The 26,703-nt window shown below is 36.4% G+C and overlaps 1 protein-coding gene across 7 annotated transcripts in view; it reads left to right on the forward strand.

Moving 5' to 3' along the window:
• Window positions 1–26,703, forward strand: part of LOC101897320 (mucin-12) — a 98,602-nt gene that overhangs the window by 19,959 nt on the left and 51,940 nt on the right. For 6 of the 7 annotated variants that reach the window (XM_059119750.1, XM_059119759.1, XM_059119762.1 and 3 more), the window contains exons 2-6: window positions 21,577–21,752; window positions 21,819–22,018; window positions 22,100–22,317; window positions 22,398–22,995; window positions 25,452–26,678. In XM_059119750.1, coding sequence (XP_058975733.1) covers window positions 21,604–21,752; window positions 21,819–22,018; window positions 22,100–22,317; window positions 22,398–22,995; window positions 25,452–26,678 — 2,392 coding nt within the window. In that variant the 5' untranslated portion in view covers window positions 21,577–21,603. Of the gene's footprint in view, window positions 1–7,728; window positions 8,314–21,576; window positions 21,753–21,818; window positions 22,019–22,099; window positions 22,318–22,397; window positions 22,996–25,451; window positions 26,679–26,703 lie in introns of those variants that run through there. The other variant, XM_059119757.1, reaches the window with a different exon arrangement.

Consider the following 26,703-nt stretch of genomic DNA (forward strand, 5'->3'; position numbering starts at 1 on the left):
GCGAGAACCTCTTTCATACAACAGATGTCACATGCTTTAAATATGTCGTCGGCCAAAAAGAAGCAGGGAGAGGAGCAGGTGGAATGAAATGCAGGTCGCTCGATTGGCCGATTGCATATCGTATAAATTTATCAATGCCATTGCAAAGTGTTTTCACCTTTTTATTGCATTCGACGGCGACGGCGATGGCTATGGCAACAGCAACGACGACGACGACGATACTCTCGATAACAACACCCCAACAATTTATCAGGCCAAATATGTTGGCTCCCAGTGATAAGGATGAAGGGGGTAAGGGGGGCGGGGGGCAATAGGACATTTGTGCAAAAATGCTTAAAAAGCGATGAAATATTTCTGTGACATTTATTGAAAAGGTAATGGCTTTTCTCATCACTTTCTAAAAATGATATGTCCCCATAATCCCCATTTTTGGTTGCAATTTTAAGGAGTGAATCCGAAGGGCCACATTACAACAAATTTGAATAGATTCATGGTTAAATTATGGACATAGACTGAGGATCTGAAGAAATATAATAAATAAAACATTTTTGGTTGCAATTTTAGGCAGTGAATCCGAAGGGCCACATCACAGCAAATTTGAATGGATTCATGGTTAAATTATGGACATAGACTTAGGATGTTTGACAGTAAGAGAAAACACGAAACGTGCGTGAGCTGTTTAAACTAGTGTTGCCAAAAAATCCTATACTACAACCAAAGCGGTAAGGAAATGCAAAAGTCGGGCGGGGCCGACCATATGATGCATATGCATGTTTAGTAGAGCTTCCGTAACAAAAGAATTTATTTGAAGTAGATCATACCAACCTATGGCTTTGGAGCAATTATAATTTGGTTTCAGAGGGTACTAATATATGGGAGGCATATCCAATTCTGAATCGATTTTTACTAAGTTTGACGGAAACATTTTTATTTTTTATACCAAACATCATTATATAAAAAATATATACAGGGTGAGATTAAAAACTGCAACAAAGTCAAACGCCATAATTTGTACAATTTTTTTTAAATTTTATTGAATGAAAACAAAAAATAGCATCAAATTTTAAAATAACTTTGGCCGGCGCTTGAGTTCTGGTAGCCAAAGGTGCACATTTTTAACTGACCTCTTTGGCATTAAACACGATCATTTTGTTTGTTTACAAACTGCTGGACAAGGAATGTTTTCTCATTGGAGAAAACCAAATTCGGCAGTTCATTACTTTAGGCCATTGCGGTGTAAGTTCTTGCACTTTTTGGAATTTCAATTTCTGCTGATGTTGCTGTTTTCTTCCGTCCATTTTCTTGACGTCGGGCAACGCTACCAGTATCACGGTATCGAGCGATGGTACGAGAAATAAAATATTTATTCACATTTAAATGCTGGAGTATTCTAACGATAGCCATTTGCGGTTTTCCAGCCAAATATAAAGAAATCACACTATCACTCTTGAATTCCATCACGAATAACTTTTTTCTGGAAAATTCTCATCAAAATGCTTTTGTACGCTTGTAAACAATATAATGTGCTGTCACTGGAGATATATCGGTCAACGTTTTGGTATAGCCGTCATATAACGGTACCTCCCGATATTCTGTATTTTGATAATGAACCTGGAATCGGATTAAGAATATATAAAATTTGGGAAAGGTTTTTTTGAGCTCTATAAGATATCTGATAAGAGCTAAAGCTAGAGATATACCTACATCTGAAGCGATTTTCACCAAATTTGAAGTACTTGCTTCTTGACTGAATTCGGTCGGATGTGCCAAAATTCTGGTCATTAGGACTGATATTAGCCATTTGGTGCACAATTAACCTGATTTTGCATAAATATATACATATGGGAGCTCTATCCAAATCTGTACCGATCTCGATAAAATTTGACACAGGTATGTCTGGGATGTATCTGATATATAGTACCAGACTTGTGGACTGCATATTACGAATATGAGGAACTTAAACACCAAGTCGGATGAAACATATATATGCGAGCTATAGCTATATCCAAAATAATTTTCACCAAATTTGATATTCTTGCTTCTAGACTGAATTCGATCGGATGTGCCAAAATTCAGGACATTTAAACTGATACTGGTCATTCGGTCAACAATAAACCCGAAATCAGTTGAAGATATATATGGGTTCGTCCTTGGACTAAACATCTCAATCGGATAATAAATGTGACCTGTCTGTCTGTTGAAATCACGATACAGCCCAAATTATTTGATGTAGAGCTTCAAAATTTGGGAGAATAATTTGTATTGTGTTTAGGATGTTTGGTATTGAAAATGAGACATATCGGTGCACGTTTTGGACAGTACGTCTCGATATTCAGTATTTTGTTTATTTTGGGCATATTTGTTCATGGATTTGTCCAAAAATTGGTATTTGTGGGTCATAATGGATTCTAGCCTTGGCGGCAAAACATTATACGTATAGGTCCACGTTTTTGTATAGCCCCCATATAACAGTACCTCCCGACATTCGGTATTTTAATGATTTTTGCCACATTTTTTCACGGATTTGATTTTGGGCACATTTGTTCATGGATTTGTCTAAAAATTGGTATTTGCGGGCCATAATGGATTCTAGCTCCGGCGGCGAAACATTGTATGTATAGGTCCTCGTTTTGGTATAGCCCTCATATAATGGAACCTCCCGATATTCGGTATTTTGATGATTTTCGTCACATTTTTCACGGATTTGTCTAAAAATTGATATTTGTGGGTCATAATGGATTCTAGTTCCGGTGTCGAAACATTGTATATATATGTCCAATTGTTGGTATAGCCCCCATATAACGGAACCTCTAAATATTCGGTATATTGCTGGTTTTTGTCACTTTTTTACATGAATTTATCTAAAAATTGGTATTTGTGGGTCATAATGGATTCTAGCTTTGGTGGCGAAACATTGTATATATAGGTCCACACCTCCCGATATTCGGTATTTTGAAGTTTTTTGCTACATTTTTTTACGGATTTGTCTAAAAATTGGTATTTGTAGGTCATAGTAGATTCTAGCATTGGTGGTGAAACATTGTATGCATAGGTCCACGTTTTGGTATAGCTCCTTATAACGGAACCTCCCGATATTCGGTATTTTGATAATCCCAGTCACCCTTGAAATTTGGCATTTAAGAAAATTTTGTAGATGAAAATCCTTGAAGTATAAAATTGTCTATGCAGGTTCGTTTTGGTATGGTGAAAAGTTTAACAACATTGTCCCATACTGATACTTGTAGTTTTAAGTATAACCCGTTTGAATTCAGATACTCTTACATGAAAATGTGGAGGGTATTAAAAATTCGACCCGGACGAACTTAATGTTTTTTTTTCTTGTTTAATATTTCCACCAAAATCTAATATTAACGTTTCCCTGAATAAAGACATACTATATCCAAAATTCTTTTTAAAATTTATAATTTATAGTACTACATTGTCCAACTTCCCGAATATGACGCAAAATATCAAAAAAATCATTAGTGCATGCAAATAGCCTAACTAAAATCGCAATACGCCTCCCGGCAATCAACCACATCTTCACAGAAACGCAACAACATTGTTGCATTCATTTTTAGTTTTTGTATTTTCAAATTATATTATTACAATAATTCATTAAATAACATTAGCAATTGAGCATTAAACCATTTCGGAATTGTTCTATAGAGGCCAAATAACCGGTCATCTGTACTCCATCTCTTTCTCCCTCTCGTTCTCCCACTCTCTCAAAAATCTTCGGCCATTTCGGCTCTTTGCACGTAGCCGGCATAACGAAATACTCAAAACTATAGATTTCCTCTGAAAAGCAAACAAACATCACAACGTCAATTAAACGTAGCCAACTAGGCATTCATCTTCTTCCTTCGTTTTCTTCAGCAATCTCCGCCTAGCTATTGTCCGAACATAAAATCTAGGTACACCACCCACCCGCCGCACTACACAACATTCTGACATTTCAGTCATTGTCAGACCGTCAATAGTAAATATCAGGGATAGAATTTGACAAGTGCAAATGGGTCAATACTAACGGAACGAATGCGAACGCAGGCTATGTGTGCGACCTTTAGAATTGGTGGACGCAACAAACAACCAGTGAGAGAGAGGTACAGACAGACCTAAAGACGATTTTTGCGACTGTTTAGTTCGCTGGCAGTCAGTCAGTCGTCTAGTGCTGCTGCTGCGGCATCTTCTTCATTTTCGTTTTTGTTTTTCAAAAAAAAAAAAAAAAAAAATAACAATAGTGTTCTATGTACATACGCGTACATACGTATAGGTACATTTTGAAGTACACTCGAAGAATTTATGTTATAAAACCCTGCGAGAGGTTTTGAAAGCCTTTAGAAGGCTCTCAATACATACAGGGTGAGATAAAAAAAATGCAACAAAAACAAACGCCATAATTTTTAATTACCACAAGGTGGTGCACTTGTTTGTAACAGGCAAAAGGAAACGAGATAGACCCATAGTTCCTGTTGATGATCTGCATAGAATCACATTCTGAGTCGCTTTATGCATGTCTGTCCGTCCGTCTGTCCATGTATGTTTGTGAACAAAGTACAGTTCGCATTTATTACCCGATCCAGATGAAATTTTGCACAAATCATTTGTTTGACCGAAGGACGAACCCCATTGAAATTGGAGATAATGGGTACAAATTTAGATATAACTCCCATATATATATTCGTCCGATTTGCCTTTTATTGTGCACCAAACGTGTAATATCAGTCCGAATAGTATGGAATTTTGCACACACAACCAAATTAGGACTGAAAATAAGCATGCCAAATTTGATTGAAGTCGGTTCAGATATAGCCATAGCTCCAATGTATATTGTTCATCCGATTTGTTTTTTTAGTACTCCGCAACCGTAATATGCACTCTGTAACAACAATATTTGGGGAAATATATCAAATACAGCTCAGAAATACCTTTGCTAAATTTAATAGAGATCAGTTCCGATTTGGATAGATCTCCCATATATAACTTCGACCGATTTACCTTTTATTGTGCACCAAACGTCTAATATTTGCCCAAATGGGACCGAATTTTGGTGAAGATCGATTCAGATATAGCATTAGCTCCCCTATATATTGCTCATCCGATTTGTTATATTTGTTATCCACAGCCGTAATATATGAAATACAGCTCAGAAATATCTTTGTCAAATTGTATTAAGATCGGTTCAGATTTGGATATAGCTCCCATATATATCAAATGGGCAATACAAGTCCGAATTTAAAAGATACAAATGCTTCGGCATATTTAGTCTTTTGAACTTTAAATTATAATTATATTTATAGCGTGTATGATTGAATTCTCCCATAAAAACTTTTAGTTGCTATGTGGAGCTCTACTAAATTAGCAAAGTGGTGTAGGGTACCATAAAGTCGGCCCGCCCGTTTTTAGCACTTTCTTTACTGGATTTTTTATTTAAATTTTATTGAATGAAAGCAAAAATATCGGAAATAGCATCAAATTTTAGAATAAGTTTAGATTTGTTCGAATTGGTCACCTTTGGCACGAATTCTGGCCTTCAAACGGCCAATGAAACCGTCACACGCTGCCCAAATATTTCTCTGTGGAATTTTGCCCCATTCCTGGCGAAGCGCTTGCTTGAAGTGATCGACACTTTGGTATTTTTTAGTGCCAACCTTGCTTTCCAAAATACTCCAGACACAATAGTCCAGATATTTTGGTGCCATTGTGCGCTGGAAATGAAGCAAGGAACATCATTTTGTAACCATTCTTGGGTGGTGCGTGCTGAGTGCGAGTCCTGTTGGAAAGTCCAAAGTCTGCGGCCAAAATGTTTGCGTTATCAAGGCTTTAATACACCCTCTAGAATATTTTCGCGATAATATTCTGCATTAATACAAGCGATGAGCGACCATCGGCTGTTATGGCGGCCCACACCATCACCATGGCCGGCGCTTGAATTCTGGTGGCCAACCGAAGGTGCACATTTTCAGCTGACTTCTTTGGCAAGTAAACACGATCATTTTGTTTGTTTACAAACTGCCGGACAACGAATGTTTTCATATCGGAGAAAACCAAGTCGGCAGTTCACCACTTTCGGCCAAGCAAATCAACTCTTTAGCTCTTTTAAGTCTATTTTGTTTCTGTTGCGGTGTAAGTTCTTGCACTTTTTGGAATTTCAATGTTTTTTTCCGAGCTTATTTTTCAATATTTGCCGAATGGAATATTGCGATATGTTCAGCTCACGAGCCATTTTTCGGACACTGCGAAGCGCGTTTCGATCAAGTCGCTTCTTTACTTTTCGAACCATTTCTACTGATGTTGCTGTTTTTTTTTCGTCCACTTCCTTGACGACGGACTACGCTACCAGTATCACGGTAACGAGCGATGTTACGAGACACAAATGATTTATTCCCATTCAAATGCTGGAGTGCTCTATCGATAGCAACTTGTGGTATTCCAGCCAACTTTTTTTCTGGAAAATTCAAACCAAAATGCTTTTGTACGCTTGTAAACAATATAATGAGCTGTCACTGGAATAATTTTAACAGCTGCCGGACGAGTGGCTTAGAAATGAAAACAGTCTGAAGTTGGTTGCAGTTGTAGGTCCAGAAACCTGAGATGAATATGGAATTCATGAGTTCGCATAAAATTGGACATAAATTTTCAATTTTCTTGAATTTTGCCCATACCAATATTTTTCATCTTTATTAGGTGAAATGTGAAAATTGAATCTGCAGCATTAAATTTTTACATTTCACATTTTAACATCTTCGAAAAATTATCGCCTATCTCATGAAAAGTGACGGAAGTAGTCGATAAAGTCCATACTTGGCATGTCGCAATATGAAATTGACAATATTGGCCCATACCTTCGGAACCTACTCCATAGACGGCCAACTGTTTGAATAAATACAACAGAAGTCAAAATATATTTAAATAATCGAACATTTTTTAGTTCTGCGAAGAATTCTTTGGGTATTGCGAATTATAATTATACCCTTAATTTCTTGGGACGAGGCTTAAAAGTCTTCTCTGGAAAGAATCTACCAAAGAGAATATGCATCCAATGACATTTCTAACTGTGGATAGAAGACCTCAAGGGTCTCCTGCAGATCGAAAGGTGCTGGAGGTATTTTATTGATTTTCCATGAAAAATAACCTACTACGTTTTTATTACTAATAGCATAACTTTTTTATTACAATACTTCTTGCCCGTTGTCTATGCACGCTTTTGGCGTAATCCAATTTTTTCCCTCCGTGTATTCAAATTATTTCGTTAAGCATCAAGAAATCTCAAAAATAAAAATGTCGAAAAGATCTCTCTTTCTTTTGTCAGCTGTGTCAGTCAATTGGTGAATTCGTTTTCTTCTGGCGGCTGTTGTTCATTATTTTTTTGCTGTTGTTGTTTTATTTTTCATAGTTTAGTTTCGATTTTTGTTTGAATGTTGTTTTCTTAATCGCCATCAACGTCAGCGTTGTCATTTTCTTCGTTGAGTTTTCCGTTTCAATTGTTGTTGTTGTTTTATTGTGGAAGAAAAGCTGGCGAGAGCAGCCAAGAGACCATGGATGTGAGTGCGCCGCCTGTTGCATTCCCATCCCTGTTTTACTTTTTTTTGTTGTTTTTTTGAAAATACGCTTTGCTAATGGATTCTCGCTCGTGCCATGACCAACGAAAACGACTCTTTCTCGTCTCCCATTCTAATTTATTTTTAGGATATTTTTCGTGTTTGTTGCCTGAGATGAGGAGATGAAGATGCCAACCCAAAAAAAAATTCAAGAAAATAGAATGAAATTATTCAGTCGATTTTCAAATTTTCTTTCGTTTCGTTCGTTTTACGCACAAGTAGAATTGCGGCACAATATTCTACCCTACCGCCACCAAAAAAATAAGTTCTCAAATCGGCGATATAAAACTCATTTTGGTTGTCGGTTCGTTGGGTCGGTCGGTTGGATATCGCGAGTGTTGTACATTCTCTGAAGAAGATAAAAAAAAATAATTCCCATTTTATTGGTGATTTTGAAATAGAAAGAAGAAAATTGAAATATTAATTTTGAAATATTTTGAAAAGAGAAAATTTGGTTGGAAAAAATATTAAAAGTGAAGGGTGAAAAAATAAAATTGAATCTAAAAATCATGAAATCCCTAAGTGATGAGGTGTTGAAAGAAATAAAATTCGCTTGAATAACCAGACGACGAAAAAGCAAGATCGCCAACGACCACAGTTTTTATTGGTGGATTTCCACGAAAAATATTTGCCTAATATAATTTTTGAATTGAAATCGAGAAAATCTTGAGCCCTCGCCAAACCATCCAAAGGGAATTGAACCAAAAAAGTAATAATTTTTTTTTAAAAAAAAATTCATTAAAAAAAAAATAAAATGTGTTGCATTTTTATTTCAAAATATTTTGAAAAATGAAAAAATTCTCTAAAATTCTTGAAAAAAATAAAACGATGAAAAATAATTGTGTATCTATAATAGATTTTCCTTTTCCTTATAGTTTTTTTTCGGTTATATCTTTCAACTTTTATACATTTTTCTCGTTACTTTTTTTCGTCGTCGCCTCTTGTGTTTTGTCGATCGCTTTAAAAGAAAGCGATTTTTATGAAAAATTCTTGTTGCGTGTTTAGCTAAAAGCTATTTATAAATCTTAAAAAAAAAACATCCAACGAAAACAGAACAAAAGTAAATAAATGCCGAAAAAAAACTAACAAAGAAGGAAGAAAGAAGATTTTTCAACACTACACTATTGAGAAGTGGCAGAGAAAGTGAAAGAAGTAGAAGAAGAAGAAATGAAAAATAAAGTTTAAAACCAACAAAAAACAAATTGTATATATATTAATACTCATTATACAGTGTTCTGCCAGTTGTTCTGCCACACATTTTATAATAAAACGCTTTGGAGTAATGCATTTTAACGGAAAACCAACAACAAAAACATAAAGTTCCACACGCAAGCAAGCCAGCCAACAACGGCAACGAGGAGCACCCATCCATCGATCGTCGAGAAAATCCCAACCCATCCATCCAAAAATCATTCATTCCTCCCTTCCGTGTGTACACAAAAATTTTATATATAACAAATTCGAAAGAAACAACAACGACGACGAATTTTTGTAGACAAAAATTCCGAACAACAGCCGGACAATTGGACGGACAGACAGACAGATATTGTGCACATCATCACACATTACGAAAAGTAATTGAACTCAAATCCTCCCAAAAAAAAAACACCATACACACCGAACAAATCAGTGATACATACTCAGACACACACACGCATACATACACACATATATCACCACTACGTGTTTATATAAATATATATATATATTTCGAACCAAAATGAACAAAAAAAAAATCAACATTCCTACTAAATGATGATCGACCCAACCGGCTGCAGATTTATATGACGTCCCATATAGGGGGGAAATAATTTTCAAAAAAAAAAAAAAAAAAAGAAAGAAAAGATTTCATAAAATAATTTATAACCAAAAAACCAGTGACCTGAAATTCTTTTAAAAAATACTAATATCCATCCATAAATTGCCCCAAAGTGAGATTGGTAATTGCAATACAATTTTTTTTTGGCCTAGCCGTGAACTAAATATCATTAACAATAAAATTCGAAAATAAAAAAATAATATATTTTAATTAATACATTTTTGTTCATTCAATGCCATCAAGTGGGATAATTGCAGACGAAATATGATTTCAACATTGATACATACATTGGAAGATATAAAATCGGCCACAACATATATCTTAACAGATATAGTGGAAATAGCTTTGAATATAATCTAAAATTACCTTATTAAATTTTTTAAATCCCAGACATTGGTTTTCATATTCGGCTAGCCTTGGATGGAAGGAAATAAGTACAACTAATCTACATTTGTTATACCCTCAGCCATATGGCTAGAGAGGGTATACAGGGTGAGACAAAAAAAAACTGCAACAAAGTCAAACGCCATAATTTTCACATTTTTTTTTAAATTTTATTCAATGAAAGCAAGAAATGTCGGAAATAGCATCACATTTTAGAATAAGTTTAGATTTGTTCGAATTGGTCAACTTTGGCACGAATTATGGCCTTCAAACTGCCAATGAAACTGTCACACGCTGCCCGAATGTTGCGTTGCGGTATTTTGACTCATTCCCGTCGAAGCGCTTGCTTGAGGTGATGGACATTTTTTTATTTTTTAGTGCCAAACTTGCTTTCCAAAATACTACAGACACAATAGTTCAACGGATTGGTATCCGGAGATTTGTGTGAAGCGAGGAACCTCATTTTGTAACCATTCTTGGGTGGCGCGTGCTGAGTGCAATGGTGCTGTTCTGTTGGAATGTCCAAGGTCTGCGGCCAAAATGTTTGCGTGCCTTTAATACAGCCTCCAGAATATATTCGTGATAATATTCGGCATTTATTTTGATGCCGATAAATACCAGCGGAGAGCGACCATCGGCTGTTATGGCGGCTCACACCATCACCATGGCTGGCGCTTGAATTGGGTTGGCCAACCGACGGTGCACATTCTCAGCTGATCTCTTTGGCAAGTAAACACTATCATTTTGTTTGTTTACAAACTGCTGGACAACGAATGTTTTCTCATGGGAGAAAACGAAATTCGGCAGTTCACCACCTTCGGCCAAGTGAAGCAACTTTTTAGCTCTTTTGAGTCTATTTTTTTTCTGTTGCGGTGCAAGTTCTTGCAGTTTTTGGAATTTCGAAGCATTTCTGCTGATGTTTCTGTTTTCTTCCGTCCACTTCCTTGACTACGGGCTACGCTACCAGTATCACGGTAACGAGCGATGGTACGAGACACAAAAGATTTATTCACATTTAAATGCTGGAGTGCTCTAACGATAATCACTTCTGGTTTTGCGGCCAAATATTAAGAAATCACACTATCACGCTTGAATTCCATTACGAATAACTTTTTATCTGGAAAATTTTCACCAAAATTCTCACTTTTTGTACGCTCCAAAAAAATATAATGAGCTGTCACTGGAATAATGTTAACAACTGTCGGACGAGTGGCTTAGAAATGACAGCCGTCTAAAGACCCTAGCTCTCTTTGGACCAAATCCGTATCAGGACATTTGGAGTCGATTTAACGATATTCGTCCGTCCGTCTGTCTGGCTTGCTTGTGCGCACGATAACTTTCGAAGTTAGTATCCGATTTGGCCCAAACTTGGTACATCGTAATATTATTGTCAAACTTAGATCGAATTTGGAGATTGTCCATCCCCAAATCGGTCAACTTTTTCTGATAACTCCCCCACGGAAGCTCGAAATTTTCTACAAATATATTTTCTGCACAGAAAACGAAAGGATAATCCGATTTTGATCCAACTTTGGAAATCCTAATATTTGCGTCAGTTCAAGGTCAGGTGTGAAAATGGACAATATCGATCTACTTCATTCTCCACAAAGTGTCAAAATTTTGAATAATTATAATTCTCATAAAATGTGATGCCAAAGTCCGATTATCTCCAAATTAGACACATCACAATATTTTTAATAACCCAATGTCTGGTGTGAATATGGAATATAACGGACCATTCCTTCTGGTACCTCACCCATAAAGGGTAAAAATTTTGAATATCCAAGTCGCTTATAAAACGTGAAATTAACATCCGATTCCATTCAGACTTGGTACATATCAATATTTCTATCAACACGAGTTCTGTTATAAAGATGGTAGAGATCGGACCATTCCTTTTGGTACCTCCCCTTCAAAGGGTCAACATTTTGAATATCCATGAAGCTCATAAAATCCGAAATAAGCATCCTCATGAAGCTCATAAAATCCGAAATAACATCCGATTCCATTCAGACTTGGTACATATCAATATTTCTATCAACACGAGTTCTGTTATAAAGATGGTAGAGATCGGACCATTCCTTTTGGTACCTCCCCTTCAAAGGGTCAACATTTTGAATATCCATGAAGCTCATAAAATCCGAAATAAGCATCCTGTTCTCTTCATATTTCACACATCCCATTATTTCCTCTAAACCAAGATCTAGTGTGAAGATGGGATATATCGGTCTACTCCTTCTGATACCTCCCCCAACAAAATGTCAGAATTTTGAACATCCAAGTCGCTTATAAAACGTGAAATTAACATCCGATTCCATTCAGACTTGGTACATCTCCATATATCTATCACTGCAAGTTCTGTTATAAAGATGGTAGAGATCGGACCATTCCTTCTGCTAACTCTCCCACATAGTGTTCAAGATTTTGAAAAACCAAACGCTCAAAAAAGCGAAATAAGCATCCAACTCTCTTCAAATTTCACACATATAAACACTTTTTTCTAACACAAGATCTGTTGTAAAGGTGATATATATCTGCGAACCCCTTCTGGTACCTCGCCAACAAAGGGTCACAATTTTCAATACGATTATCTATCATAACTTACGAAACAAGTCAGCGATTCTTTACAACTTGTTATAACTCAATACCAGAAAGCTGAAATGTATATGGAATTTATTATTTCGCATAAAATTGGATATAAATGTTCGATTTTCTTGTAATTTTGTTCATACCAATATTTCTTTTTGTATTAGATGAAGTATGTGAAAGGCACATTTCGGTCGACTATATCTGGTAATTCAACTTTCTAAAAATTATCACATATCTCATAACGGGTGTTTTTTAAGCCCGATAGAACTTGAAATTGTAAAAAATAACACAAAAAATTAAGTTTTAATCAATCTTTTTTATTTGAAAGATCAATACGTGACATTAACATTTGAAAATGATTTGTTGAAACCACATCTCCTCCGGATCAATGTCATCCATATTTTTAAACAAAAAATCATTGATCATGCCTCATTTTTGAAGAAATAAGGTCCGATGATGCCACCGGCGTGAAAACCGCACCATACGGTGCATTTTTCTGAATGGAAATGGAGTCTGTAGTGTCTCTTGTGGATTGGTCTCACTCCATATGCGGCAATTTTGCTTATTAACAAACCCGTTAAGCCAAAAATGCGCCTCATCGCTCAACACAATTTTGCGATAAAACAACGGGTCATTTGCCAACTGCTGTAGAGCCCAATCGGCGAAAGAACGACGCATATAAATGGTCTCTTATGATGATTTGTCAGGGTACACTGAAACAAATAAAAAAATCATAAACATTTAATTTTTTGTGTTACTTTTTACAATTTAAAGTTCTATCTCGCTTAAAAAACACCCTTTATAAAGTAAAGCAAATAGTCGAAATAGTCCAAACCTGGAATGTCGCAATATCTATATCATATTTATTTAGGTCCGACAATATTAGCCAATTCCTTCGGAACCTACTCTAGACAGGGTCAAAAATTTGAATAATCATAACCCAAATCAAAATATATATTAAAATTATCGAAGATTGGTTGAGGGTATACATCTGTCGGCAAAAACTGATTGATTTTTTTTTGACTTGTTTTGTTAATATGTTACTTCGTTAAGGATTCAATCACAATGTGAAGTATATTATTTTAGTTTATAAAAACAGTTAGTTAATGCCGCAATGGCAACTTATTTTGAGGGAAAAGCCTTTGTGCAAATAATAGGTCAATAATTTGATTTGCAATGAGTTTTTTTTTTTTTTTTTTGGTCTCTGCAAAAGAAAATTGAATTGTTTCAGAATTAGATAGTACTATCTGTGTATTTTGAAACAGACCACAATCATAACTCCTTTCACCCAATCCCTTGATCTATTGATTGGCCTATGTTGTTGCCATTAAATTTTAGCGGTTTATCATTCGCGAAAAAATCGGTTCATATAAACAAAATATTTTTGATTAGAAATTTGATTACAAATTACGTATTTGGTTTTATTAGAAAGAGTGATTTGTTAAGAGATATAAAACAAAAAATAAAAAAATAACATTCTGAAAAAGGTATGAAATCTATTTGAGTTAATAGTACAGAATGCTTGACAATTACTTCAAGCAAATGTTGACCGCTGCGACTACGTCTCAAATGATCCATCCGCTTAGTCCAATTTTGGAGTACCATTTCCAACATTTCGGCCGATATCTCACCAATAAAGGTTTATCTTCCAATGCGTCAGTTGGAGCGGGTTAGTCTGTATAGACATGAGCGTTAACATAGTCCTACAAAAATACTCTAAAATCTTACGATCTAGGCTGCTAATTGCAGGCCGTCAACGTGAAATAAAATGTTCACTGAGCTCGTCTAGCCAATAAGTCCATTGTTACGGGTGCTGTGTGGCATCTGGCAACATAATTGTCAGTATTCTGAATGTTTCAGAAAGTTATAGAAACCTGCGTAGCTTTTTATCTCACGTAACATTGTCAATATAAGTCCAATGCTGGTTATAGCCTCCATTTAATGCAACCTACTAATTCCACTGGTATATTTAACGATTCAAAAGAATTTCGTAAAGGATATAATTCAGACCTGCTAAAGCGTATTACATTTTTTGTAATCCTCGCATCTGCATTTTCAACGGAATTAACAAATTCGAAACGCCTTCACGATTTCGTATAGCTTCTTTATAAAAGTCTCCTCTGATTTTAGGCCTTTTGAAGGATTTGACTCTGTTTTCCAACAGAGTTGGCATCATCATTCGTGCAATGGAGCGATATCGGTTTACGTTGCTGGAATTAACAAATATAGTTTAATAATAATAATAATTTTTGTTTGTTTACAAACTGCTGGACAACGAATGTTTTTTTTTGGCAGTTCACCACTTTCGGCCAAGCGAAGCAACTCTTTAGCTCTTTTGAGTGTATTTTCTTTCCGTTGCGGTGTAAGTTCTTGCACTTTTTGGAATTTTAATGGCTTTACACCGAGCTCATTTTTTAATATTTGCCGAATGCAATATTGCGATATGTTCGGCTCACGAGCCATTTTTCGGCCACTGCGACGCGGGTTTCGATCAAATTGCTTCTTTACTTTTCGAACCATTTCTGCTGATGTTGCTGTTTTTTTCCGTTCACTTCATTGAAGTCGGGCTATGGTACCAGCTTCACGGTAACGAGCGATGGTACGAGACACAAATGATTTATTAACATTTAAATGCTGGAGTGCTCTAACGATAACCACTTGTGGTTTTCCAGCCAAATATAAAGAAATCCCACTATCACGCTTGAATTCCATCACGAATAACTTTTTTTCTGGAAAATTTTCACCAAAATGGTTTTGTACGCTTGTAAACAATATAATGATCTGTCACTGGATTAATTTTTACAGCTGTCATATGAGGGGGTTAGAAATGACAACAGTCTGATGTTGGTTACAGTTTTTTCATCTCACCCTGTATATATATATTCTGGATCAGCGTAAAATTCTTCGATTTAGCGAAGTCCATTTGTCCGTCTGTTGTTATCACACTACCTTTCGCACAAATAGAAACTATTTCTATAGTCTTTATATACTACTTTAATATACTACTTAAGTAATGACTGTAGCGTAGGGTTATTCTAAATACTAAATGACTTGCCAAATCTCTCTATTTACCCATGAAGCTATCCCGTCCATTGTTTTGACACATTTGATAAAAATCACATCATATACAATATTTATGCCGCAATTATTAAAGTTATTTGGTATAAGTATACAAAATATGTTTAAATTTGATATAATTTCCAAATATACCTGAACTGATTTTTAAACCGTCCTTTCCTAAGAGCTTTATCTTCATGGTGGAGGTTTTAAAATGCAACGCGCGATCAAACTTACCACATTTTTTTAAAATAAGAGGGAATTAAACCGTCATATATATCATTCATATGGTCAAACATATTTTTTCAATTCTGTTCAGGATATGTGGAAATCATAACATGGTATTATTTTAGGTTCGAAATACGGCATAACATAATTATTTGAAATATTTTCCTGTCTTAAAAAAACTACTTACTATTCAGTACAACTCATATAGAACAAGTAAACAAAGGCTATGGTGGTACTGGGCCGACCATCTTATACCCTAAAACACTACAATATGTTGGAAGCCCCTTATGTCCAAATCCATTTTGGAAGATTTCGTTTTTTTAAATAATGGTATAGAACCCTACCCAGATGTTACCCTTAGATTTTTGACCGCGATATTTGCCCATTATTTAAGCAGTGCGTCGCATTGTTAGGTATTCAAAACAATTAAACACGAAAGTTGTGGTCCATTTTACAGCTGAATATAATTCATGCTCATCCAAAATGCTGGACTTTTTCTCATGCGAAATTCCGTGTCGATTGGTTTTCAATTGTGGTCTATAGAACGACTGCAAAATCAGGAATATGTTATTTTTTTGGTCAATTTGAACTACTAAATATACATCTCCATAACAATAGGCCTTAAAAAATGTCGTGAGGATCGGACTGTCATATTTTTCGAGATTTTCTTACATTTTATATTTTTCTGGCAAGATACCATTCCGATTAGCTGAGAATTGTGAAAATCAGTACAGTGATTCTTGATATATAAGCCGAATAACTAGCATCAATTTCTTTTACATAAAGATTTTAACAAATTATCGTATTTTTGTAACATAAAAGTATTGGCTTATTTTACCTCCTAAATATTGTCCGATGACCATCCAAATTTGTAGGCTTCTGCCCAGCCCTAACTCTAACTCCATGTCGAATGGTCTATAATTGTGACCTGCAGAGCAACAGTAAAATCACGATTATTTCTTGTTTTTGGTCCATTTCAACCTCTAAATATTTTGCGATCATTTGAATATCAATAGGCTTCTATTCTGACCCTAATCCCTCTATTTCAATTTATTTTCAATTTCGTGAGGATCGGGCTATAATTGCGACAGACGGGCGGACATGTATAGCTAAATCGACTCTGTTCGGCGAGATAGGAAGATCCATATATAGCTTCCTATGTCGGGGACCAATATTTCGAGATGTTCCATTATTTTTGGCCAATCAAACTTATAATTTGTTTTCTTAAAAGTCAAAGTTGCTCAATTTTGCTGGGAGAAATTTCTCCAATAAGATCTATCAACCTAAATCAACTGTAGTTCTCAAATTTTGGTATTTTTCATTGTACTGACAATATTTAATCCACCAAATATTTGCCTTATTAAATAATTACATACAAGATGCATGTATTTGCAGGAACGACCGATTTTCTGCACATTCGATTTGCTCGAAAGATAACCAAACAAACAAAAACCGGCTTTAAATTCGACTGGACCGAACCAATTCATTCGCATTTTGAATAACCTTGAAATTTCTCAAGAGACAACAACGTAAATGAAAACCGTTATATGGTGGCAATACGAAGACGTGAACCCATAAAAACAATTCTCAGAAGGTACTTCAGGTATGAATTTTCAGACAATTCCATTGACAAAATTGGCTACAATCATGAAATTATCTAATACAGTGGAGAGAGGATATGGGAGATATACGATATCGTGGACCAAAATAGTGATGTGTGCAAAAATTAGCTTCCTATCTTAATTCGTTTTGACTCTAGAGTGATTACAACAGACGGACAGTGCTAAATCGTCTTAGAATTTTACGCTGATCAATAGTATATATACTTTGTTGTGTCTGAAATTATTATTTCGATTAGTAACAAATGATGTCGAACTTAATAGACCCTTGATACTATGTATGGTGGTGGGTATAATAATTTTATATTATAGTACCTGGTAATACCTCAGCCTCAGTATTGAGGGTATATTAAGTTTGTCATTCCGTTTGTAACACCTCGAAATATACACTTTAGATCCCACAATATACGTTGCATTCTTGATCAGCATAAAAATATATGTCCGTCTGCCCGTCTGTGGAAATCACTCTAGTTTCCGAACGAAATGAAGTAGGTTGATAATATTTTACTCAAATGTATATTATATCTGCAGGACTTTTGGTATTGAAATTGCGGCATGTTGGTCCACGTTTTGGTATAGCCCCCATATAATGGTACCTCCCTTTATTCGGTATTTTGATGATATTAGCGATGTTCTTCACTAGAACTGTTTCGAATTTCGTATTTAAAGTTCGGAATCGTTACTACAGCCTATGACAAAAAATTACTTATGCAGCACCACGTCTTCGCATAGTTTCCATACAAAGGTTTTTCATTTAAGCGGATTTTTTTTTGGAAAAATTCAAGTTCCTTCCGAATGGTGGAGGGTATAAAAAGTTCGGTCCGGCCGAACTTAGTTGCTTTTTTACTTGTTATTCCTTAGAAAGTACCAGTAGTGATAAAAACTCTCTCTACGTAAAATGTCCCATGATTCTCTGATTTGATGCTTCGAACGATTGACCTAGGTGACGAAGTTTTTCGACCATTCGTACGCCTACGACCCGTATGCACACAATTAGCGTTCTATCCCTTTGATTCACTCACACAGTCATTAATTAATCATTAATATTTCCTTCTAATACAGGGTTGCCCAAAAAAATCGAACTAGTGTGAATTTCTTATAACTTTTTATTTAAGATATATTTTTTTAATTTTCTGTTTTTTTTTTAATACAGGGAATATTTTTAGGAAATAATTTTATATTATATATTATATTCCGCAAGTGTTGGCCATTTTCTGCTTCACACAAATGTGCTCTTTTTAACATATATTCCATTACCTTTCGCAAAACTTCCGGTGATATGTTGTTAATGGTTTTTAATTCCTCGGTAGTTCTAGGCTTATTAACATAAACTTTTCCTTTGAAATAACCCCAAAATAAATCTAGGGAAATCGGAGGCCATTAAAAATTGCTTCTACCCGAAATAATTTTTTCAACAAAAATGTAACGTAAAAGAGGCATTGTGGCCCTCGAGGTGGCTCCATCCTGTTGGAACCAGCCTTACAAAAAAAAAAAAAGAAATACCACACCATATTTCCCGATGGTTTTTCACGCCTGGCCGTTTTCCGTTCATTTTCGAAAAAAATATGGGCCAATGATCCTTTATGATGAAACACCGCTCCAAACAGTACGCCTAATTGGGTGTAATTTTTGTCGATGAAGTACTCTCGGGCTTTCCATAGACCATATCCTACAGTTTTCGCTTTATAGCGAACCCATTTAATTGGAAATGGGCTTCATCATAACTAAGTTATAAATAAAATTAGGATTTTCTTATGCTTTTTGTTGGAACTAAATTGCATATTCGTTGCAATTCTTTGAAAAGTTGAATTTTGTATGGAAACATTTCGCTGCAGTGATCCTCTTGAGCGGCCAAGTTGTGTCGATGTCTCTGCAACCCACACATTGAATTGACGACGATATGCACGCTAAGTAAACAAAATGGACCGTTGATTTGAAGAGGGCATTCCAACGGTTTAGGCACGTTGTTCAGTTGTTTTGTTGCTCCATTTTTAATTGTCCAAGTCTTCTTTATAAAATACTGAAAAGAAAAAAAAAAAGAAACAAATTATAATAGGCAAGTTATAAGAAATTCACAGCAATTCGGTATTTCTGGGCCACACTGTGGTAATATTTGCCTGATCTAATTCCTATGGGATTAACATCGATAAATGGACCTATGTAAAAATTTGTTGAAAGTAAAAACTAATAGTCTTATATAAATAAAACAAACCACGAACCCAAAATTTAATATAACTTCACACTTTCTAATATTTGCTTCAACTTTGACAAGACATTTATTTAGAAAGTGTTAGCTCACTCGATTTTTATACCCTCTTCCATACACAGTATGGAATGTATATTAAGTTCGTAATTCTGTTTGTAACTCATCGAAATAATAACTTTAGACCTAACAAAGTATACTTATTTTTGATCAGCGCAAAATTCTAATACTATTTAGCCCTGTCAGTCTGTCTGTCCGTCTTTTGTAATCACGCTAGTGTCAAAGGTATTCAAAATCCGGCCGAACTTACTGCGTTTTTAATTGTTTTTTTTTTTTTAAATTCGCATATTCCAGTTTTTTTAATATTAGATTTATTTTAAAGTTTAAAGCTACAGAGGCGTATATAACATTTGATACGGCCAAAATGTGGTTCATCAATATTAAGGTTTTAGATCTTACGTCCCTTTCGAAATGCGAACTACAGTGTGAGATAAAAAACTGCGACAAAGTCAAACTCCATAATTTTTTTACATTTTCTTAATTTAATTTAATGAAAGCAAAAAATGTCGGAAATGGCATCAAATCTTAGAATAGGTTTAGATTTGTTCGAATTGGTCACCTTTGGCACTAATTATGGCCTTCAAACGGCCTATGAAACCGTCACACGCTGCCCGAATGTTGCTCTGCGGTATTTTGGCCCATTTCCGGCAAAGCGTTTGCTTGAGGTGATCGACACTTTGGTATTTTTTAGTGCCAACCTTGCTTTCCAATATACTCCAGACACAATAGTCCAACGGATTGGTATCTCGAGATTTTGGTGGCCATTGTACGCTGGAAATGAAGCGAGGAACCTCATTTTGTAACCATTTTTTGGGTGGCGCGTGCTGAGTGCGATGGTCCGCTGAATCCTGTTGGAATGTCCAAGGTCTGCGGCCAAAATGTTTGCGTTTTTCGCCATAGTTTCGCCATAATATTTGGAATTTATTCTGATGCTACGGTCGATTAATACGAGCGAAGAACGACCACTAGCTGTTATGGCGGTCCACACCATCACCATGGCCGGTGCTTGAGTTCTGGTGTCCAACCGAAGGTGGTGCACATTTTCAGCTGAACTCTTTGGCAAGTAAACACGATCATTTTGTTTGTTTGCTGGACAACGAATGTTTTCTCATCGGAGAGAACCAAATTCGGTAGTTCACCACTTTCGGCCAAGCGCAGCAACTCTTTATCTCTTTTAAGTCTATTTTCTTTTCGTTGCAGTGTAAGTTCTTGCACTTTTTGGAATTTCAATGGCTGTACCCCGAGCTCATTTTTCAATACTTGCCGAAAATTACGATATATTCAGCTCACGAGCCATTTTTCGGCCACTGCGAGGCGGGTTTCAATCGAGTCGCTTCTTTAATTTTCGAATCATTTCTGCTGATGTTGCTGTTTTCTTCCGTTCACTTCCTTGACGTCGGGCTACGCTACCAGTATCACAGTAACGATCGATTCTACGAAACACAAAATATTTATTCACATTTAAATGCTGCAGTGCTCTAACGATAGCCACTTGTGGTTTTCCAGCCAAATATTAAGAAATCACACTATCACGCTTGAATTCCATCACGAACAACTTCTTTTACTGGAAAACTCGCCAAAATGCTTCTGTACGTTTGTAAATAATATAATGAGTCACTGGAATAATTTTAACAACTGTGGGACGAGTGGCTTAGAAATGACCGCAGTCTGAAATTGTTTGCAGTTTTTTCATCTCATCCTGTATTGGTATAGGGATCACTCTGAGAATTTTTTTTTAAAGGTGAACTATGTAGACCCCTCTTTCGGCCCATCTCGATAAATATCATATAACGATCATCAGCGGAAAGAAGCCATATATCTTGTTAAATATTGGTTTAAGAAACAGACATTAGCCTAAACTTCGATTTTTCGAATATGCACAAGCCGAAGCACCAGCCAATTTTTACCAATATCAACTAAATAAAAATGCGACACATTAAAATGTTATTATATAATATTTATATATTCTCTCTCAACAAGTTTTAATAAATCTCTTTTCTCTTCTCGTTACAGTTTCAGCATTAGTTAAACCGCACAAAAATGGTTATAGGTAATCAAGATACGGGGGGCACAAATAGTGTGCCCCATCCTTCGGGAATTCCACAAGATAAAATCGACAATATAATGAGTGGCATTGCCAATACTGGCGATGTCAAAATGAATAATCACAGAAAAAAGTTGAGACAGAGGTAAGTAAATCCCACACCTACAATTTTGACATTAAAAGACAATCTAATTTTTATCCGCATTTTCAGATTCGATATAATTAAGAAATTAGGTCAGGGTACCTATGGCAAGGTGCAATTGGGTATTAACAAAGAGACTGGACAAGAGGTTGCTATTAAGACCATTAAGAAATGTAAAATAGAAGCTGAATCGGATTTAGTGAGAATACGAAGAGAGGTACAGATTATGAGCTCTGTACAGCATCCAAATATAATACATATTTATGAAGGTGAGTTTGTCGCATAGCCCCCGTGAATAATTTGGGTTAAACTAAAATATTTGTATTTTTCTCGTTTTGGTATTTTTTTAGTATTTGAAAATCGTGAAAAAATGGTTCTGGTTATGGAATTCGCCGCTGGCGGTGAACTTTATGATTATTTGTCGGAACGCAAGGTGCTAAGCGAAGAAGAGGCCCGACGAATATTTCGCCAAGTGGCCACTGCTGTTTACTACTGTCACAAGCATAAAATTTGCCATCGAGATTTGAAATTAGAAAATATTTTATTAGATGAACATGGTAATGCAAAGGTGAGTGCCATACCATAACCTCTTTTCCCTCTTGCTTTCTTTAAACAATTGATTAAATTGTTATTCAATTTATTTTGCAGATTGCCGATTTTGGTCTGTCAAATGTCTTTGACGACCAACGCTTACTGGCCACATTTTGTGGCTCACCTCTCTACGCTTCGCCAGAAATTGTCGAAGGTACACCCTATCATGGCCCCGAGGTGGATTGCTGGTCCCTGGGTGTACTGCTCTATACTCTAGTCTATGGTTCGATGCCATTCGATGGTTCCAATTTTAAAAGACTTGTCAAACAAATTAGCCAAGGCGATTACTATGAACCAAAGAAGCCTTCGCGTGCCTCTTCACTGATACGTGAAATGTTAACTGTGTGTCCCCGCAAACGTGCCAACATTGAACAGATCTGCTCCCATTGGTGGGTAAATGAAAATGACAATGTGTCGTGTTTAGAACTGGCCGAGGATTTGGCCAACCAGACTCCGGTACGTTTAGATGTTTTGCTGTCGTTAACACCGGCAGCTGTGACGGCGGAACAATTGGTTGTGCCCTCAGCAGCTGATGCTGCGGCAGCTGTCAAAGGTGGTGCCATACCACGTAGTCATTCTGTGGGTTCAATACGTGAAATTGGACCACCTACAACTACTACTGAAGCGGAGCGTAGAATATTGGATATGGTAGCTGGTAAGTTGTCGGAAAGATTTAACATGGGATGTTTATGGTGTTGTTGTTGTTCCGTTCCCATGTCATTTTTAGATGTCAAAGAGATGCAGGTTATTAAAAACAAGCGTTAGAACCCTTCATTTTCTGTACAGAAATAAGGTTTCCTTAGATCTATAGAATACAGATCTTCAGATCTTTTACAAATAACAAATTTTTTAAAGATATGTGATCTTTCTCAGATCTTTTACCCAGCTTCTTTGAAAGGTGGAATATATTGGTGGTGGATATTTTCTAATGATATCAGACAAACAGCTAATGTGAAGAATCTTTTATTTTTATAAAAACATTCTCTCCATCCTTAGATAAAAATTAATTAGCTTTCATTTTATAGAGAAAAATGTTCATTAGATCTTCGGTATTCAAAAGGCCGTTTAGAGACGCATTAAAATTTATCTATTTTTGGAAGTCAGGTTAGGTCAAGTCAGCCAGGTCTTTCATTTATTAAAGACCGCGTAACAGTTTTTAAGGTCTCTGGACGGTTTGTTTATGGAAGATGTCGACATTGTATTCTGTCTTTAAAAGTTTTCTAATTGTAGAGGACCTCGGAAAGTTGTCGCAATCATAAAATCCTCTGGCATATCTTCTGTGAATTGAGGTCCTTTAATTCGTTTATTAAAGAATATTTTAGGAGGCTTTTTTATTGAAAGTACTCTGGAATTTTCTGTTGAATACCTCTTTTAAGGTCTTCTACTTCTCTAAAAAACTTTCTGCTAATAGAAGATTTCCGGAACACCTTCTTTCAATGAAACAATTCTAAGGACCTTTTATCCTCTGAATTGTTTTGAGTGTTCGATTTGTGAAAGGCCTTGGGAAGTTGTGCCAATCATAGAACATCTTCCAGGATGTCCTCTGTGAAACTAGGACCCCAGGATGTTTTCTTTTCTTTTACGGTTTATGCCTTAGAAGCCTTAATAATGATTCTTTAGAATTATTTAAGGCCTCTGGAAGTTATCTGTATATGAAGCCTATAGAAAATGTCTTCACTTCTTCATAAAATTTTCTGCCAAAAGAAGACTTTTGGAAAACCTTCTTTCCATAGAAAATTTTTAAATGGTCTGGTACCCAATTGTTCCAATCACAAACCCCTTCCAGGATGTTTTCTGTAAAACTAGGACACTCAAGTCTCCTTTATAAAGAATGGCTATTTTTAGAGGGCTTCTTGTATGGAAGTTCTCTTGAGGATATTCTATGAAACCTATATAAGTTATCTGTAGAATACTTCTAAGAAAATGTCTGTCTCTTCTTTAACAAGTTTTCTCGGAATAGAAGACCTCTCGAAAGCCTTCGTTACATAGACAAATTCTTGAGGGTTTCCATCCACAGTGCATATTTGAAAAGTGTTCTGTGTGTGAAAGATCCATAGAAAATTTCCAGAAGATTTTTATCCTGAAACCCCCTCCAAGATCTTCTGGACTGCCCAACTCTTATTTTTTTAGCATACCTTTGGGAATTTCTTTCATGAGAACCCTCTGAAAGATGGTCTATACATTTAGCGCCTCAACAGCGTTTCTTTAGGACTCTAGAAAATATGCTTTGGATAGAAGCCTCTACAGCACTCTTTAAAATACCTCTATGAGAATATCTGGAAGACTCTTGAGGATATTCTATGAAACCTATATAAGTTATCTGTAGAATAACTCTAAGAAATTGTCTGTCCCTTCTTTAAAAAGTTTGTTCGCAATAGAAGACGCCTCAAAAGTCTTTTTCTGTGTGTGAAAAATCCATAGACAATTTCCAGAGGATTTCCAACCTGAAACCCCAACTCTTATTTTTTAAGCATATCTTTGGGAATTTCTTTAATGGGGACCCTCTTAAAAATATTCTATGGATTTAGCGCCTCTACAGCGTTTCTTAGGACTCTAGAAAATATTCTTTGGATAGAAGCCTCTACAGCACTCTCTAATATACCTCTATGAAAATATCTGGAAGATCTTTTAACTGACCAGAAAATATAAATACTAATTCTGCAACATCTGAAAATGACATGGGGCATTTGTATTTCCACCCCTTTCCTTATTGTAAATTATCTCTCTATATTTGTTGTTATTATTGTCATACAAACCCATACATACATAATGTACTTCAAATTGACTATTTCTCTAAATTTGGTTTTGATGTTATTTTTTGTGTTTCTAATTCCACACCACCCAACAAAATTAAAAAAAAAAAAAAACACCAAACCCCCAAAACGCCTCGTAAACTCAACGTACTTTCCTTGATTATCCTCTCCTTGTTTCATTTCCTTACCGGCCCCCCTCCCCCACACACACTCTCTGTATAACTACGTTATTAATTATTCTACTTGTATCTTATCCAACCACCCAAAAAAAAAACATTTAAGTGAACTAAACTCACGATAATCCTACATTTTAACATAACTCATTTGACCCCCCGTTTTATTTTGCCCACTCTTTTAGCCGGTGGTGAGGCAGCGCTTATGCCATCTCCTACACGTACCATTACACCTGCACAAAGTCCTATACAGACAAAACGTAAACTTGAAAATACCGTTTCGACAGAAAATGCCACCGGTGTGGCCCTAAAGAAAAAGGAAAAGCCGGGCAGCACCCACACTCTGGGCGGTGCGGCTGGTGACCAGACAACGACAACGTCCACCATTGTCGAAGAAGAACCTACACCAATGGAAACAGAGGAAAGTGCCGAACCAACATCAACCGAACCATTACCGCCATCAGCGGCTGGCGACGTTAAAACCAATGCCACACGCAATTTCTCCGTGAAGGACATACAAGCGGTCGGTGACATATGTGAACAGTTGATACAACAAGAACCAGCAGCACCAGCCACCTCCACCATACCAGCCGAAAGATACTCAGAAAAGGAACTAGTTCGTCAATTGACCAGCACAAAATTGGATGCGACCAGTGTTGAAGAGGATCCCGATAAGACTAAAGGTGCCACCAAAGTCATTAAGAAATTCGTCAACAAACACAAGACAGCCGATTTAGTTAATGTCATTGGTAAAATAGATGCCGAAGAAAGTGCCAAAGCCTCAGAGACTGCAAAACCAAAGGCGGGTGGCGTAGAACCGGCCACCAAACCATTTGTGCGTAAATGCAGTTTACAGGACGAATCTCCACTCAACAAGTTCAACAATGAACGCCGCAAGTCACGCATTATGGAAACTGCAGAAAAATTCCAAGCCATGAATGCCGCCACAGGACAGGCATCGGACAAACCAAAGAAATTGGTTATACCCGGTGTCAGTGTGGGTAGTTATAAAAAAGAATATGAACGCAAAGCCTCCACCCCAGCTGCGGGTGCCGGACAACAACAGCTAACAGCCGGAGAACGTCGAGCCCTCGAAGAAGTTGCTGCTGCAGCGGCGGCAGCAGCAGCAGAGGCTGAACAAAACGAAGAACTGATGGAACCTAGCGAAGAAACATCAAATGTTGAAGCTAGTGATTCTAAGGCTTCCGTATCATCATTTTCTCTCGAGGATGCCCGCAAATCAATGGAAAATTCAATAGCCTTGATACGTCAAGCCCAGTCGGAGTCATCGAAAGAAGTCAATAATTTATGTGCCAAACCGGAGTATGAAATGCCCCAGGTTGCTGGCGGCGGTGAACGTGAGCAGAAACTAAAGAATGCTCGCACCATTATCGGAAATGCTATACAGCCAGGTAAGAAATTGCGATAATTATATAA

Source organism: Musca domestica, unplaced genomic scaffold (genome assembly GCF_030504385.1).
Source record: "Musca domestica strain aabys unplaced genomic scaffold, Musca_domestica.polishedcontigs.V.1.1 1, whole genome shotgun sequence".
NCBI classification, from domain to species: domain Eukaryota; kingdom Metazoa; phylum Arthropoda; class Insecta; order Diptera; family Muscidae; genus Musca; species Musca domestica.